Raw genomic sequence first — 18,764 nt, forward strand, 5'->3', positions numbered from 1 at the left:
TAGTAAATTAAATAAAGATGATAATGATGAGAATAAATGTCTTGCTTCAAAATAAATCTATTTAAAGTATGCCAACTGATGAGGGGTCTTATTATCACTCTCAAACTAGGCTGTGTAGGTGGTAAAGCTCATGCTAATTATAACATCAGATGAATGTTGTGGGTCGATTTAAACTGGTCACCAGATAGATGAGTCAGATCTAGGCACATTGGGTGTTGCATGTCCCAATGTGCCTGCTGAGTATAATTCATAAGAATCATCACTCATTCTCATCATTCAGTCTGAGGACCTAATTGGTCCACAGGTAAGAATTAACTCTACCTGATGACAGTTTGCTATGATAGTGTACATTGTTCTTATAATTTGTAAGACATGCTGCCTAGTGGGCAACATTATTTAGATGTTGAATTATTACAAGACCTTCCTAAATTATATGCAAGATGGTTTTACGTTGAAATTTGTAACATGAATACAATGACATTAATCCATAATATTGATAATTTTATATATAAAAATTAACCTTCCTGATTTTGGAAATATTTTGTAACTTATTCCATTGAAGATGTATAGCTTTGTATGGTGATTGTGTTAGGTGAGATTAACACAATAGCATTCACAGCCATGCTTGCTGGTTGCCACTTTGTGGTTTATGATAAGACCACAAGCTGAAACGGACTACCATTCATAACCAGATTATATATAATCATCAATAATTTTTAAAAAATGTCATGATTTGCTGTTTTTTTATTGCCAGTCTTCACACGAAGAGGAAATGAGAGAAGTCTCAGAACCAGAGGAACCAGAGCAGCCTCCTCCTCCTCCCCCTCCCCCTCCTAAAGAAGCTCCTCCCCTTCCTCCTCCTCCTCCCAAAGAGCCTCCTCCAACCCCTCCTCAGCCCAAAGAACCCCCGCCACCCCCTCCTTCTCCTCCCATGGAGACCGAGCCCACACCTGAACCCCAGGTAATACAAGTGGAAGAAGAGGAAAGGATAGAAGAACCAGAGGTAGAGGACAGGTCACATATAGAAGTGTTAGATCTCCCGGGGAGCAGCAGTGAGGATGTCTCGCCCGAAATGGATCCACAGATCTTATTTGCCAGACTCAAAGAAGTATGTCCTAGGTCTTATACTCTCTCTCTGTATATTTTTTTTCTAAGAAGAATGCATGCTCAATAGCCTTTCAGTGATATTTATGGTATTTAGTATTATTTATTTTTAAAAATCATTTTATCTAAATTATGAGATTTAGTTATTTATGCCAGGGTAAGGGAAAAAAACAAATATTATTAATAACAAAGATCTATTTGCCATTTAGCGCCCTGGGAAAATGAGCTACTTCCACAGTATATGTGACATAGAAATAATAACTTGCATATTTTTATCAATTAGTTTGGTAACAGTGCTTACGCAATAACAGGTAATTGGTGCAGAGAATTCGGTTCCAGGAAAAGGCGACAGTGAGTCTTGCCTGAAGTAGCCTTAATCAAAATTCAGATGTATGCCCTTTACCTTTTAGGATATGATTTCAAAAAAAAAAAAAAAAAAAAAAAGCACTTATTTGGTATGGAATAAAACTAAAGGCATTTACAAAAATGAAGTGAGTTTTGGATAGAGATTATTTTAAAAAAGGTGCTTTTTGGTTTAAATTATCCCCCCCACCCCCTGAGGTCTTCCCACATCATGTGGCCACTGTCCCTGTTCCTGGCTGTTTGTTGCTCTATGTGTGTGTACTAACCTGTGTGCTGTCCATGCGTCTGTTGCAGGCTCAGTACAAGAATGCTGTAGCAGAGGCCGAACTTGCCAAACTAAAAGCCAAGGTAAATAATGATAATGATGTTTAACATGTTGGTGAATTAAAGCTTGGTGTATGCAGCATGCATGGGGACTAAACTAGAGCCATGGGAAGCTGCTGTACTGAAGCTGAGAATGGGATGGAGTAGGAATAAAACACTAGCATATTGTTCTTAGAGAATGGGACGGAGGGGATACTGCAAAATGAGGCTTGAAAACTCTGCGGGGCTGCTTCATTAGAAAAATGAAAGGAATGGAATGTTTAAAACTTGTTTCTTTTGTGAAAGTATGATTTTGCAAGCAGATTGTTTTGCAAATTTGTTTCTTTTATCATATCTTTTCAAGCTTAATCTTGTCTTGTGGAATTTAAAAGAAAAAATATTTTAGTTTTATTTATATTATTAGCAAGATTTGCACATCTTATTTTTTATATTTTTTAATTTAATTTAATTTTATTTAAAAATGTCTCCTGCTCACTTTCTCCAACATGACATACTGAGATATTGATAAAACACCTGTCCACAAAACATTGAATTTGAAGCAGCAATTTTATGTATTTAACTTTTTTCCTCTCATTATGTCATAAAGAATTAACCAAAAAGCATGTGCATTTATAAAAGTTATACATATCATTATTATAAACTCCTGCAGTGATAAGAAATGTCTTGCCTACATGTCTGATAATACTTGATATACATGCAAAGGTCTTGTGTTTACATGCATTGTAAGGTTATTATTTCTGAGATAGCTGGAGTAGTGGTTATTCTTTGCCTATTTATACTCTGTTCACTTTATTTCTCTTATTATAATATATTTTGATATTTGATAATGGTTTTGGTTAAGTTTTTAGTGGACATCTTGTTGATTTAAAAACTAGCCTTAGTAGTAGTTAAGCTGGTGGTTGATAACTCCTCATGACTCAGTATTGCCATGTCCTCTTACTAACTAGATGATTCTGCTTGAAAACTTGGATGCTCAAAAGACTCATTATGAAAAGCAGAGTGAGGAATTGGCGGCTAGGTTGCGGGAAATGGACAGGGTAATACAACTTAAGCAGCGGGAAATAGTTGGGTATCAAGTAAGTCTGCTGTAAGACTGTGTTTTCTGTATTTGAGTGTTCTTTGTTTTAGATGCTGCTACTGAATCAGGTCTGTATAGCCAGTAGAAGTGGGGCATGAAACCATTATGTGACATAGGTTTAACTTTTGACAACGGCTTGAAATAATTAAAATACCGAATCATTTGGAAAAATAAAAGAAGAAAGAAAGAAAAAAGATTTTCAACTGACCAGATATCATTTTTTTTTAGTTGAAGAAAGGTGCTAGAAAATTAGGCAAAATCTGTTTGATCAAAATTTGATTAATGTTAGATTAGACAAAAAGCCGTTGTCATAGTAATTAACTGCATATTAATAGGGTCACAAAGTGGTCTTATACATGCTCGTAAGTGACAGCAAAACATGCATGACTGACAGGTATTGCGGAGTTTTGCATGATATTACAACTGATCTGGATGCATGGGGTGTGGTGGTTTGAATTTGAACTGGACAATCCTGATTAGAAACCCTAAATAAAGAAATGACTTACAGATTTCAGATTTTTCAATGTAAAGAAAAATTGTATTTGAGACTGTGTTTAGGTCATGCATGTTAACTTCCTCTACCAGTTTTGCCAATAAGGCAAATCACCCTGGCTATGTAGACCTAGTTAACTTTGGTGTGTTTTTGTTTGTCGTCCAGGAAGACTATTTACCATGAAGAAACTTCACCACCTTTTTGTTTCATGTGATACAAGGTTTCTGTATGATAAATTAGTGATGAAGTTCTAATTGTTATTTAGTTTTACTTTTTGAACACTTTCTATTTTTGTGTGATTTGTTGATGTATTAAAGTCTAATACCGGCACATGACAAAATAATTATAGTTCTTCAATTTAAACATCTTTATTTGGCCTAATTTTTCTTACATTAGTTCTGCATAACAGTACTGTTTCTTCTTGGTATGAATTGATGTAAACAATTGTATTGTCAGTGTTGATGTGGCCTTGCTGTGAATGTATAACCAGCAGTATAGAGGATAGTATGGTGATGTCAGTCTGTCCATTGTAGTTATCTCTGCTTTCATAGAATACGGTCTGACAACATTGTGTAACAATAACTACTCAGCAGATTTTGTACCCTGAACATAGTAGAATCTTCTTTAGACAAATTAAATTACCCATAGCATTTAGCAAAACAGTGATGTTTTACCTTGTATATTTAAATCACAAAATTGTACAAAAGTCTCGTTAAAGTCATTAAAATATATTTTATTGAATGTTTGAATTATGGAGTTAAATTTACAACAATAGTGCCTGCGTTTAAGGTAGCAAAAAAATATAACAATCACAATCTGATGGACTTTATGTGACAACATTAACCAACATACCCACAGGTTTGATCTTGTAATATTTAAGAATTTCTTCTTTATATCAGTTAATGTATATTGTTAGTGTAACCATAGATGTAGGACTAATTAATCAAATCTTAACTTGGACCCTCTGCTTCAGAGGAACCAGTTATTATACCATTATGTGTTTTGACTTGTTAAAAAAAAAAATGGTCCAAGGACCATTATGTCAGCAATATTTATGAAAACATGATCAGTTTATTAGTGCCATTTATGTGAAAAACATTTAGATATACATCATAGCCTACTTTGAGTCATGATTTGTAAATGCAAGATGAGACTTCATTTCCCCCCATTATTATCTAAATGCCACGTATGGTGTTTTTCTTCAAGGAACTCATTTCCTAGTCTTGTTTTATTGGCTTGATTGTAACTTTGCTGTATTTCTCACCAGGATATGCTGGAAGGCTCCCAGGCACAATGTATTGCCCTGGAGAAGAAAGGGGATGCAGAGGCAGCTGTAATTGAGAAGAAATATCACAAGGCCAAAAAACTCATTAAGGAATATCAGCAGAGGTGATTGGAATTGATTGTGTATTAGCTTGAAGTCCTCAGGATATAAAACTTGGGGCATGTTGCATTGATGCTCTTCCCCAGGACTACTATTTTGATTTGCCTCTGTGTTATTATACTACTTTATTGAGAAGGCAGAGTAGTTTTTTGATAATTTTTTTTTAAAAAGTGTCAGTCATAAGTACAGAAAGTCTGCTTTCTGAATAATAATAAAAAATCATAAAAGCAGGGTGCTCCTTCAAAAATTAAAGAGAAAGAAAAAGCATTAAGATCAAATTGATTTGGCTGATGTTATAAAAGAACATTTAAGAAGGTGAAAGAATTAAAGTATTTATGTAATTTCTAAGTCTTTTATTTTTATCCTTACAGAGAACGAGAATTATTACAAGACAGAGAAGCTAAAATCCAACAACAGATGGAACTAGAACAACACTATAGTTTATTTGTTAAAAAGTTAAAAGATAGAGTAAGTATATGACAGAAGTTACTGATTACAAAAAAAGAAAAGACATTCAATTGATATGAGCTGGATGCAAGTTTAAATTTGAAATCTTACAGTTATAAAAACTTCACTTTTGTCCAATTTTTTTGACAACATGTTTTTATGTCTTAAATTTTTTTTTTTAATTTTCAGATATTCCAATTGGAAAACAACTTGGTTGAAACACAGCGTGCAGCAGGTCTGCCCATCTCTCTACCAAAAGACAACATAGCTCTCAGAGAAATCAATATACAGATGACCCAGGGAGCAGATGCACGTGAGTACACTAGTCCCAAGTTATTCCTTTTACTTAATAATTTTACTGAGTATTGGTAACAGCATTGAGTGGTGTTATGGTAGTATTAGTGGGAACTTACAGTATAACATTTTACAATGTCGTTTTTTTTTTTTCCACCTAAAATGTCAGTTGTTTTGAATGAATTCACACAGGCACTGTTTATTTAGTGAGCACTTTTTTGTGTGGATAATAAATAAAATTATCTAAAAATTAAATTGCTACAACTTGATAAATTGATGTATTAAGGAGGCTAACAAATTACAAATAAATATAAAAATGATAACGTGTGTAATGCTTACTAACTGGTGACTAATACAATTTACAGCCATAAACCCAGTGGTTGCAGATGACATCTCGGAGGTCAATTCTGAAATCTCAGAGTCTGACATTTCCTTCTCAGAACCACTCAGTCCAGGTAGGTGCTATTCTTTCTGCAGAAGATGCTTACATCTACTCCTTAGTAGTCACACTTTTGTGTATATTGGTGAATACTGATGTTCAGGGTCAACTCTGTATAAGAGGCTGTTCTATTTCAAATCCACACTTACTTGTAGACGTGCCTGATGAAAGTTATGACTATGTGTGCATTATCTTAGTATAATCATGCCATGTATATAGAAGGGGGGGGGGGGTTGAACGTTTCATTATTAAGATGAATGGCATGAGCATACTCATTTCACCAGTGGAAATAGTGGTCACAAACATCACAGACCACTCATGGGACATTTGAGATTGAGCATTATTTGGCATAGTGATGTTCCTTAGCTTTCACTGCATTCAGAGGTTAACTCAGCAGGTTCTTATAGATTAAAACAAGTGTTCACTGCAAGCCAAAAAGAAATTCTATACTGCATCTTCTGACAGATGTCTTGCTCTTTCGTTCACTGCTTTCTGCATTTTCTATTTTCCTGGCTACAGCCTCATCAGATGAGGAGTCTGAGGAATGCGCGCCAGTCCTCACGCATCCAGAACTAGAGGAGAAGCCAAAGTTCACCAGTCGTCTGTGTTTGCGCCTTTCTTCCTCCTCCTCACTACCAGGTTCTCACTGCACTCATTTTATCTCTAGTTGATAGTTTTGTTAGCTGCATGGTCCAGTAGGATGACTGCTGTAATTGGGCAGTAGTCAGTCCTATGTCCTGAGTAATAAAGTGCAGGCCTTGAATTAACAACTGATGCACAACTCATAACATGTCTAACATATTATGTCTTTATCTTTGACTTGTCTTTCTTTTGCCAGTCCTTTTGGCTTCCTTTACTTCTACAATTATCATAGATAATAGTAGAGCACTGTTGTGTTTCTTTATACTGTTTCTTTACATGCATGTGGCTGCACAGAAGTAGAGATAGAAAGTAGGAGTTCACGTGCAAAAGCACATAGTCTGGCATAGTTACTAAACAAGTGACATATTTCAGTGATTTGAAACTTAATGTTTTATAACATTTGAAAGATTTATATATTTTAAAAAAGAAATTATAAGTGATCTCTCCTCAATATGCTCTTAGAAAATTTTCCACAAACCCCTACATAAGCCCAGTGTCTTTTTCTTCCACCACCCCCTTTTCAAAGTAAAACTGTATTGGACATTCATTATTGAATTTGCAGGTTTTCACAAACCTCAAAAAAATGAGTTCTTGTAAACATCTTAATTGTAAACTGTGTTGTGGATAATTGCTTGAAAATATGACATACATAGTGGGGCAGTATAAACATGTACATAGTAGTTACAACTTCGAAATAACCAGCTGTGTTTTACCTCTTACCATGCATGTTGTGTAGGAGAAAGGAAGCAGAGGACTCTGCTCTCCCCACCTGCAGTGCCACCTAGGGGTGAGTTCAATGTGCTGTCATCTGCAGTGACACCTTGAGTGAATTTCTCAAACTACAGCATATTGTGTGTGGTCTTGTGTGGTGGCTTGTTATACCTTTTTCTTATGTTATTTATTCACCCAAAGCCTTCAGTGCTTATATTGGATCTATTAAATACTTGCTAAAGATGTTGGATATTAGATGGTTTTGAATTTTTCTGAATGAATATTATAATTTATTACTTTTATTTTAAACACATGAACTGCTGTTTAAGTAATGTGAAAAATATGTCCTCCAGGAAATGATGTAGAAGGAAATGATATCTAAAAATAATAATTTTGTTCACTTTTTGAAAAATGTGTTTCGAGTTGCAAAATTTAACTATGTGATCATTTATTGATTTTCCCCTTTTTATCAGAGTGATTTTTTTGTGTTATTATACATAAAATCCCTTATTTGTCAAAAAAATGAAAAACCCACTGCTTGTTTTGGTTTGTTCACATTCTTAAGACCTTCCATTCTTTAAATTTCCATGACACTCTCTCTCTCTCTCTCTCTCTCTCTCTCTCTCTCTCTCTCTCTCTCTCTCTCTCTCTCTCTCTCTCTCTCTCTCTCTCTCTCTCTCTCTCTCTCTCTCTCTCTCTCTCTCTCTCTCTCTCATAATACATGTAACACCTTATGAGACTGCAATTTGGCACTAGGGAAGTTTGCTTTAGCTTCACTCTTATAGCTTCTAGAACATGCCTGGTTATCACTACTCAGAGGTGATTGTGTGCACAGTGGTCAACTTCAGCATAACACTTTATTATTATTTTTTTATTTGATAAATCATGATAAAATTTCCCTCACAATTTGTGAAATATATACTCTGGTATGTGCACAGCATTACAAAAAGAGGAACAAATAGAAGGTTCCAAATCTACCTCCATTCATGCATAGAGACAATTTAAAGACATGGTGAATTATACCCAGTTATATTTAATCGTCTGTGGACAACCATACGGTTTAAGAAACATAATAAAATACATGCTGTTGACGTTCCATCTCAATATTGAATTAGTTTACATAATAGTTCTCCCACAATAGGATTAAGCATCAATATGTTGTGTTTATAGATTTTGAAGATGATGTAGACAGCCAAAGAGGATCAATACGTCCCCAAGAGGAAGAGGTGTTCCCCTCACTACCAGAGACCACACTCTTAGACACCACAGCCAGCAAAGATAAGGCACTCTTAATACATGTAGGGGCACTAGCCTCTAGGAGACCCCCTTCAAAACGGGGTGCTTCGCAGGTTAGTGTTGTAGAGACAAAAAGGAATTGAAAAGAGCAATTTCCTAAGTGAACTTCATAATTGTACCATATGCTGCTTCCTTGTTACCCAATTTAAGTGATTTTTATTTTAAGATTTAAATCAGAAATTTAATGTTTTTTTCTTAGCAGTTTTCCACCATAAGCAGCTCCCCAGACCCATAGTTGTAAAGACACCGAGCCATTTCCTCCTCATTTCTTACAACCCAGGATCATGTCTGTGAATTAGTAAACAGTGGTTTTCTTTCTTGCAGTCTTCTTTAGAAAATGGTGAAGAGACACCAGAGACATATGTGGAGCGGTGGATCCAGCATGACAGGTAACCAGCATGCTAGAGACAGTTTTCTGACCAAGATTGGATATTGTGGCTGCTTTTATCTGGCAGATATTATTTGTTACACGTTCTGCCTGATTGTTTTGACTTTGATGTTCAAATATTTCATGATATGTCACAGACAGATAAGAGAGCTTGACTTTGAGCTTCAAACTGTTATGGTTGTGAACTGCAAGGAAGCATTTTGCATCTTGTTTTCATATGAAAGCACACCATCATTAATTTCATTAAATATGTTTAAATTTCTAATTCTATTTAAGGTCTATTTTTCCCTTGTTTGCTTTTAAAAAATTTCATCATTAATATATAAATGGGTAAAGTCCATTTTTCAGTTTTTCTCAAAAAGCTTTTGAGAGAGAAAAAAAGGCAAAGCACATAATAATTTTTCCCTTGACTTTATATTGTTTGTCATTTGTCTTCATCTTCGTGTTCAGTCTAAACTGTTATGTTTTGCCTGCACAGTTGTTGCCATGTGTTTTTGCATGTAATTTCAGCGAGGACACAATAAAGAAAGCAAAGCATAAACGCAAGCCCCCTCCTCCCCAGCCTGCTGACACCAAGGTGGCTCCTCCTCTACCTCCCCCAGACTTTAGGTAATATCTCCATCACAGTACTGCTTGGCACATGCCATATATTTATATAGATCTACAGGCCTGCAGTACTACTTGGCACTAGAAATCAACCTAAACTCTTGGCATCAGAGGGTCAGATTGCAGGGCAACCCTACTCTCTCCCATCTGGTTGTCCTAGAAAGCAGAAAGGTGGATTTCTAGTTTGAATTAGTCCTGATCTGTAGATAGCTTATTCCCCTTGATTTTCATGCATGTTCATGGACATACAAATGTTTATACGCATACACATGCATACACCTAAATATGCATGAATATGTTTTCGCATTCTCCCAACTCCCTTATAATGTCTATCATGGTATATGTTGCATGATTCTTACAAGAACTGACTTGATTACTTTACAGTGCCTGGAACATGTGCAAATTAAATCATATAATTTGCTCCTTAAGTAATGTGCTCATTTAATTTTAGACTGCATCGCCCTGTGCAGCAACTGTCTAGATAATTCCTAGTTGTAAACTGAGAAATCTTAATAACAATAAGGATTCTTTTCTTGTTGATTGCATGACAATATTTTGTGTGTTAATACTTGGTTTCTTGCCAGTTGAACAGTAGACAGGTAAAGTAAGGAGTTTTGCCTGCTGAATTACATTCTCCTATAGAATTTTTGATTATACAATTATAGGTGTTGGTGAAGAACTATTTTCCAGAAACATCTTGCCAAGTCTGTTAAAAGTACTTTTGGGACTCAGCTGTTGCAAAAAACATATATCAAATAATTGATGATGGTAAAAGTGGGATGACATTTTGGCTGTTAAAATAGGTTGTTGATGTGTAATCTTACAATCCTTAAAAAGTGCTAAAGTAGCATTAAAGACCCTTAAGTTAACTTGGCCTTTTTAGTTCTAAATAGGACTTCTTGCATTGAAAGGTGATCAAGTTGACAGGATGTTTTAGATCATACTTATATTTTTATGACTCTAAATATATCGTGGTTTGCAATTTGACCTCTACACGACAGTTTTGTATGAGATTTAAGGGGGGAAAAAAAGAAAAAATCAATTCTCTTTCCATCCTCAGAGATACACAGTCTAACAAATCTGACTCGTCAAGTCAAGTGTCACATGCATCCTATGAGCCCTCCCGTCCACTCTTCCAAGGGTTAGCCTCAGAAATTCCTCAGAGGATCGACGACCAGGACAGTGCTCCAGGAATCACTTTGGTTTCATCTCGTACTTTACCAGAAGCAGGTAGGCGGCATGAAAGTGATATGTCTGGGTCTTGCAGCAAGTAATTTCCTGAAGAGTTATTAAATTTTGTGAAATCTTTCATTGTTTCAATATCCTTTGTGAGTAAGAAAAGATATTTTATTCATAATTGTGATTATTTCTTTCTTTGTAAGATTTATATGTAGGTGTGTAAGTGATTGACTGAACGTGTGAATTAGTTGAGTAGACTTTGTGACAGAAGAATGTCGTTGATTACAGTGAACTCCCTACCTCCGCGGCCGCCCCGCCCCAGCAAGAACAGCGGAATAGCACTTCTTTCCAGTCGTCCCTTGGACAGTCAGGACAGTGGTATCACCCTCATCTCTACCAAACCACTGGACACAGGATACTCTAAGAAAGGTAAGAAGTCTGACTGACAGCAGCAAACAAGGAAGATTTGTCTTCTGGAGGTTCAGAATGACAATAGTGAGAGAGAACGTGCTGATGTGAAATTTATGGGGGAGGGAAGGAGAAAAAGCTAGAAAAAAATACAATATTTTGACTTCCATTATGTTTTGGGAATCTACATTTAAAATGTCTTTGAAAATAAGTGTCAATAAGTCCTTTGCCTGTTTCTTCTTGTCTTTACTACAGTTTTAAACTTGATAGTTTTTAATATTCTTCAATGTATTATTTCATCTTGCTCATTTCAAATCACATCCAAAGTTAAGTTAATATCCATGCTTTTGCTTCAGGGTCTTACATGTTTGGCTATCAGTTTCGACAGAGGAGTGAATCCACAGGTTGCTAACATTAATTTTATTGTGAAATTCAGTGGTTTTATGTTATAAATTAACAATGCATGATGAGAATGCTCGTAAATGTGAAATTTGAATGAAAAGAACTCCAAGGTTCAGGTTTGGAATGAGTTGCCTGCTTCCTCTGGTTTAATCTGTCTCAATGTGCATGAAAAAAAAGGCAACAAAGTCAAGTTTTTAAGAGAGGTAAATGGATTGACCAAATGTTGTTACAAGAAAGTGAGAAAATATTTTCATTTGTTGTCATATTGGTGAGATAGAAAAATGGAAAAAACAACAGGGAATGAAAAGCTGATTGAAATGAGAGACTGATGTGGTTTAGATACATTTATATCATGGATACGACTTGCATAGAAGAGCATGTGTTAACTGTGAAAACCCTGTGTGGGCAGGTGTGGTGATGTTTGTGTGTGCATGAGATAATCAGCATTTTGTTGCCCTTTGTGGTGCTCAGATTGCAGTCTTCTAGGAGAAACTGCTTGGATTTTGAATAGGAACTCATTAAAGCATGGTATGCCTGGTTGTAGCATTTTAGGATCATTCCGTGAGACGCTTCTCGTCAAAGATGATTGCGGTATTTCCTTGCATAGGATGTTAATATCCATATGCAATTATGTTTCGTCACAATCTGTACGGTGTTTTTGATGGATGGGAATAGCATTTAATACCATGTTACACAGGAATATGAAGCTCTAAATAGAATTTAGGTGTGCTATTTTGCATTTTTAACTTTCCGGAAGTGAACTGCATGTCTATGTCTGCATTTCTTGACACGATGCTGCGACAAACTGTGGAGTGTGATTGGTGCTTACATAATGGATGGATTCCTCTTTTGTTATTATAAAGATAACTTACGAAATCAGTTTGCTCAGAGTTACTGGTTGCCTTCAGTTGCACCCTTGTAAATGGGAATCATGTATGTGGATGAGTGGCTGCTGTTATGCATGATTGCTGTCAGTGTTTTGCCATCAGTGTTACTAATATCTATACACCTCTCTAGACTGGTAAGGGTGCAGAAAGAGAGTTTGAATGTTTGTATGTGTGTTTTGAAACACAATTTCATTTCCTTGTCTGGTAGAATTTTTAGTCTATCCCAGTGAAACTTTACAAGTAAACAGAGTTGTGCAACAATTATTTTCAAAATTAATTATTACTTGAGCAAAATGCGATTGTGTCTGAGCATCTCCTGCAGTTTTCAATCAGTTTCAGTGAAACCTGACATAAGTGAAGACCTAAACATGTAATTGCTCCAGTAGGTAATCCACTCAGCCTCCGAGTCCTTCAAATTGTCTCTGTAATGCCAACTGTCTGTGCCTGTCCAATGAGGTGTTGCCATGGAGACTGTTGTTCCTGTTTACAAATTCCCAAGTGTTTTAATTTGTAGAGGGGGGTCTGAAAGAAAGGAAGATCACAGTATGATAGTAATGAATATTTTTACATTTTGCTGATTTCCAAGAAGTAAGATTGATCAACAGTTTGATTTATAAAGTGTGTTTGTGTGTATGCACATTTGTGTAAGTGTGTGTAGGTGAAGCACCACCTTTTTCAGTGACATGTGACTTATTATATATTTTGTGGTTGGATAAAAAAATAGACAAAACAATAACTAAAAAATTAAATATGGGGGAGGGGAAAGTAAACATTGAGTTTTAATTTCTAAAAAGCATCACCCAAATTACAGAAATGTAGTCTCTAAGATTACAACTTTCTTCATATGAAAATGAAATTGTATTTTACTCAGCCAGTCTCCGTTGTGAGATTTTGTTGATTGCCTAAAAATATTGCACTACGACTTGTGGTTTGTGCTTTTTGCACATATCATCAGTGAATTATTTGTTTATTTATTTTTGTGACCAAATGTTAGTGATTGTTCTGTGCAAATGGTTGAGAAATTGAAAAATTTTTCTTGTCAAAGTAAATATTTTTAGCATTTATCAAATGTGTAATAACCTAGCATGAGCTTTGAGTGGTGGACAAACAAAATCAGTTGCTTTCATGACAGAACACATTGGTACCACCTACTTCTATTTTCTATAATTTTGTTTAATTTTAAAGTTTTATTTAAATTCTGGGAAAGTCCTTATTTTTCAAATTATTTTAACATAGATAAACCTTTAAAGTATGTATAGTAGTCCCCCCCCCCCCCCCCCCCCATCCATGTATTTGAGGTTCGACAAAATTCATTTGAAGTCGGCATGTGTTTGCCACATTGTACACACAATCTACTTAAGTTTATCAGAAAGATAAAAACTGAGTGTGACCTTCTAAGTGTTCAGCATATCTGTCAGAGATATGTGTGTTAAGTCAGTTCTTCAGTTTGAGAAACCCTCACCTTCTCTTTCCTTCTACACCAAGGGAAGAGGGAAAATCACTGCCAGACTGTGTATTTTATGTATGTAAATGGAGGGAATGAGTTGGAGATGATAATGCAGGTCCTTTCAGAAAGTTAAAGTTGAAAGCAGAAGATGTGATCATTGTTAATTGATGTTTTATCAAAGGTGATAAGAAGAGAGGAGCATTTAAAAATAGGCCACAAGTCAACTTGTTAAGGACTGAGCTTGAAGTTTCAAACTGCCACAAATGTGTTTTAGCATGACTGATGTGTTTTTAACTTCATTTTCTTTTAGACTCCAGTACCAGTGAATCTAGTCCATACTCTTCATCCAATATGTTGACAGAGCTGGATGATGAAAGTCGCTCCCAGACCTACTCTTTTCACACTGCTGCCTCGTTGCCATCTTTACAGTCTACAGAGGTATGGGTTTATACACCTCCCTCTCTCTCCCTCTCTCTCTCTCTCTTTCTCTCTCTCTCTCATGAACATTAAGATTTAGTAATTTTTAAGATACATTTTTACCAATGCCTTTAATATCTACTCCTCAGACAGGCATTTGATGATAACTGGTATACTATATTATATATAACATATGGTGTCATTTTCTCCATTACACATGTTATATTGTTTCCCTGTAGGATCTTTCATCCATTAATCCTCGTAAGATGAACCAGTGGCAGTCGGGTCCAGTAAGTGAGTGGTCTGTGGACCAGGTGTGCACGTGGCTCATGGCTTTGGAACTAGAGCAATACATAGCAGAGTTTAATGCCAAAGCGATTGATGGGACACAGCTGTTACAGTTGGATGGAACCAAACTTAAGGTAATATACAACCTGAAATATTAATTGTGGCCTTACGGCAAATACCAGTGAAATGCAGTTCATTTTTTGAGTTTGCTGTTTCTAATTTGGGATAATAAATTATTGTGTGCTGGTGGCTCAAAGGGCCAGTAGACTTAAGGCAGTTTTTTTTTTTTTTTTTTTTTTGGCATGGACATTGAAGGTGTGAGGGTAGCTAGAGAATTGGTTTCTCTCTGAATATGCTCATGACAGGGAATATTTTTGTTTTGCTCAAATTATGATATTTTGTGGTTTTCTGTTAGTCATTTTGTTTTTAACTCATAATAGTTTTAAATTTCATGCAAATTTCTTTTTATTGGTCATTTTTCATTTTCAGAATCTTGGCATAACAAACAGCAATGACAAATCTGTTATGAAAAAGGAAATCAAGAAAATGAAGGCAGCTATGGAAAAAGAAAGAAAACAAAAGGAAAAGAAGCAAAAAGAGAAGGGGGACAAGGAAAAGAAACCAAAGAAGAAAGGAATTTTCTTCTGAATTCATCATGAAGAGATTGAAATACATATCATAAGAACAAGCTGTGACAGAAATTATGTGGAAAGTCATTTGTCTTAAAATGGTGCAATTTAAATAACACTAGAGCTAAAAGTGCACATAAATGGAACGTGTTGTCTTCATGGTTGATTCAAAAAGATAAGGACTCAAGTATTCATTTGTGCATTAAATGGCCTTCACAGTACAAATTTTCATTGTTTTGTCTATTCTTATCATGTGGTAATGTTTGTATAATAGTTGAGCTATGAGAAAGTCTTGCATTGTTTGCAACAGTATTGTTTTTTAATTAAACAGTGCCTATCACTGCATACCTTCTTCCCAAGAATACCTGTGTCATTGTCTTGGCATTTTACATTCATTGAAGTTGGCCTAAATGTCACCGTATGTGAAATAGGCTGCTTGATTTGATCTAATTCATGGCAGTTTTACTTAACTTTGTTAAAGAAAGTGTCCAAACATTTGCTACAGCCTTATTTTAGAAGATAAAATATTCTTTTCTTCTGTCGTACTGCATGTGGTTTAGACTCTGAGAAATCTCCAACTGATTCCACTCAACAATAAAGTGATCAAGTTATCAGTAATTTCATAGGCCCAGAGAGAGTGAGAATCCAGATCATGGTATTCTTACTCATAGTTTAGGTGAGGCACAAATCTACTAGCACAAAGTGTGTGCCTTATAGGGATTAAAATGATCAAACAAGTAGGGAGGAAATTGTCTTCTTGCTGTTAAGTCATTTTTTAAAAATAATCGACAAATAAACTAAAAGCAGTAGAATGTGATACAACAATGCCTATGGTTCAAAGGTTGTCAGATGTACATAATTCCTATTTAATACATTGTATTATATTATGCTGTACTAACATTGTTATTTATTGCCAATATTTTACCATGAAAATGTGCAAATGGTCAATTAATTGGTTCTTGAACATCAGTGAGAGAGAGAGAGACGCAATCAGTGAATGCATTTCATATTCAAGTACATATGTAACAGTTGGTGATATTAAAATTAATTGTAGATAATGTAATTTGGTATTTGTATGTTCACATTAGTCACCCCCATGTGATTATTATGATCATTTCTTTTATGTACTTTAAAATATTGAACTTCTTGTAGTGTTGTTTTATCCGACAAGAGAATGATAAGAGCTCTTGTAAATGTATGTCTGGCTCTACAATAGTGAGCAAATGATGATAATCAGTTTGAAACTGAAGTCTTGATCATCTTAAGTGAATGTATGCGGTATCATCAACTTCTATGTAGACTACTGTAAGCAAGGGCAGGTTGTGATTAGTCAGAGGGGCAGATTTTAATTAGAAATGAATGGGTAAATATGTATGATATGGAATGCAGTGGGGAAGGCAGAATCTTGTACACCTGTTGAATGCTTTTGGACCTGTTCACAGCCACACAGATGCTGTAGAGTGCTGCTGGACACAGATGTCTGTTTCAAGCAACCTCGATTTGAACTTGGCTCACAACAGTGCAGGCCTGTATCCAGATATTTCAAAGGAGGGGTTCTATTTCTTAAAAAAAAAAGGTGTACCTTTTTATCCTTTTAGCTGATTCAACTTGAAAAATGATATATTACCTATATCAAACTTTGAGAGCAGTAGTTTCGAATCATATCCCCCCTTCCCTGCCTATGGGCCTGCAATGTAATTTTAAATGCTTATACTTCATGAGATTGTGAATCCATTTTTATTTTATTATTTTTTTAATGCTAATTTAATTCAGATCTGCTAAGACCAGGTTCAGATTGGATTTGCACCAACTTTCTATGTGTAAACTGGCATTTTCTCAGCAGTCTGTGTCCACAGGGAGAGAGGCATACTGGTCAGTATTAAGGTGCCTTGACCTGTGATAAGGGAAAACGTGGAAATTGCCATCAAGTTTTAATATCTTGTTGAAGCAAGGAGGGTTTTTTCTATGATATGAATTAAGCAATATGATGACCTGGTGTCTTTCCAACATTGATAATTATGACGATTTTCTATTATGTGCATCAAGATTTTCAAATTATGTGTATATTTTTTTTCCTGGTTTTACTGATGTTTCTTTACAAAGGCATCTGAACAAGTTTTGTAAAATCCTCGTCACGGTCTATGTTAGCTATTAATGTAATAAGAGATGCAGTGCTCAGTGCAGGGCTATCAAAACATTGATACAATGTATCCTTAGGTTACTGGAATACCTTTGAGCCTTATGCATCTCAAATTTATATTTAAGTAAAAGATATGTTCTTAACCACTGCTGTCTGCTTCTAAGTGATGTACTCTTAAGATAGTTGAAGCTCTGATAGAGAGAAAGCTTTCCCATACCAGTATGATTTATCCAATCTTGTTGCAATATATGCAGACAACATAGACATTATGTGTTCACCATAATTATTAGTCAAAGTTCATTGAATATCACAACTCATTAAGGAGATGGGAAGTAATGTATCTCCAGTGAATAAAATATTTTCACTGAACATGGAACATGTGTTGTTGTTTAAAGTTATGATGATGACTTTTTTTTTTCTCCATTGACAGTGTGGATGACCTTACCACCTTCATTACAGACAATTAAGTCCCTCTTCCTCCAGGATATTGGATTACATTAAACAAATTTGAATGATCCTATTTAAGAAAACAGCAATACAACATATTGTTCATTCTTGGGACTTTGGCTTTAGAATATATGCAAAAGAGAAAACTAGCTACAACCTTGCTCGGCTTTCAGTTAACTGTTGTCTCCATTAGCTTACTTAATTTGGTTACATTTACGTACCCAATTAGTATGAAAATACTCATTGATGGTACATGAGGATGCATGCATGTAACTGCCGTTCTTTAACATAAATAAGGGAACAATTGCTTGTCAGTCATATTTCAATATTTAATAGAGTTTTGTACTTTTGATCTGTCCAAAATCATTGAAAATGAAGATCCTTCAGCACATTACTGCAAAGAACATGGACAGCTTTTACAATTCCAGATGCCAAAAATAATTGCAAATCAATATCAACTTTTCATAGCATTAATCTATTTATTCTATTTTTCATTTGCATTGTTATTTGCTGTATCTTTATCCAGATGATATGTATAGAGATAGAAAACAAAATATGAAACCAACTTTTTATGCTGTTTGTTTAGCCATTCTATTTTCCATTGGCTTTATACAATGCAGCATCTTTATTCAGATGATATGCACAGGTAAATCCAAAATGATTTTTGTTGAGTCTTTCCCATGATAATGATGTCCTTTCTAATCATAATTTATTATTATTATTATAATTATTATTATTATTATTATTATTATTATTATTATTATTATTATTATTATTATTATTATTATTATTATTATTATTATTATATTTTTACAGATAAAATAAACATCAACATTTACATATATTTCAATTAATTTTCGGTTAATAATAAATCAAATTGCTACCTTCCTCTCCAAAGCTGCACCAATGTCAAAACAAAGAAAGCCGAGCGAATGTAGCTTGTCTTGGGAT

At 35.0% G+C, this 18,764-nt stretch overlaps 1 protein-coding gene and 1 non-coding gene across 12 annotated transcripts in view; one reads left to right on the forward strand and one right to left on the reverse strand.

The window, feature by feature from the left end:
• The window catches only part of LOC106182023 (uncharacterized), a 43,304-nt gene extending 25,569 nt beyond the window's left edge, over positions 1 to 17,735 (forward strand). For all 11 annotated transcript variants that reach the window (XM_087005931.1, XM_087005933.1, XM_087005936.1 and 8 more), the window contains 18 exons: positions 755 to 1,108; positions 1,762 to 1,815; positions 2,739 to 2,867; positions 4,630 to 4,751; positions 5,118 to 5,214; positions 5,383 to 5,506; positions 5,853 to 5,942; positions 6,446 to 6,565; positions 7,305 to 7,355; positions 8,450 to 8,628; positions 8,900 to 8,964; positions 9,474 to 9,572; positions 10,630 to 10,799; positions 11,037 to 11,177; positions 11,513 to 11,560; positions 14,203 to 14,330; positions 14,549 to 14,731; positions 15,087 to 17,735. In XM_087005931.1, coding sequence (XP_086862057.1) covers positions 755 to 1,108; positions 1,762 to 1,815; positions 2,739 to 2,867; positions 4,630 to 4,751; positions 5,118 to 5,214; positions 5,383 to 5,506; positions 5,853 to 5,942; positions 6,446 to 6,565; positions 7,305 to 7,355; positions 8,450 to 8,628; positions 8,900 to 8,964; positions 9,474 to 9,572; positions 10,630 to 10,799; positions 11,037 to 11,177; positions 11,513 to 11,560; positions 14,203 to 14,330; positions 14,549 to 14,731; positions 15,087 to 15,245 — 2,313 coding nt within the window. In that variant the 3' untranslated portion in view covers positions 15,246 to 17,735. The remainder of the gene's footprint in view (positions 1 to 754; positions 1,109 to 1,761; positions 1,816 to 2,738; positions 2,868 to 4,629; positions 4,752 to 5,117; positions 5,215 to 5,382; positions 5,507 to 5,852; positions 5,943 to 6,445; positions 6,566 to 7,304; positions 7,356 to 8,449; positions 8,629 to 8,899; positions 8,965 to 9,473; positions 9,573 to 10,629; positions 10,800 to 11,036; positions 11,178 to 11,512; positions 11,561 to 14,202; positions 14,331 to 14,548; positions 14,732 to 15,086) is intronic.
• Positions 193 to 328, reverse strand: LOC112042382 (U8 small nucleolar RNA). Its single transcript, XR_002886502.1, has one exon. It is a non-coding gene; the product is annotated as a U8 small nucleolar RNA (small nucleolar RNA).
• Positions 17,736 to 18,764: the final 1,029 nt, after the last annotated feature.

Source organism: Lingula anatina, chromosome 2 (genome assembly GCF_051362555.1).
Source record: "Lingula anatina isolate TDL-2025a chromosome 2, LinAna3.0, whole genome shotgun sequence".
Classification (NCBI taxonomy): domain Eukaryota; kingdom Metazoa; phylum Brachiopoda; class Lingulata; order Lingulida; family Lingulidae; genus Lingula; species Lingula anatina.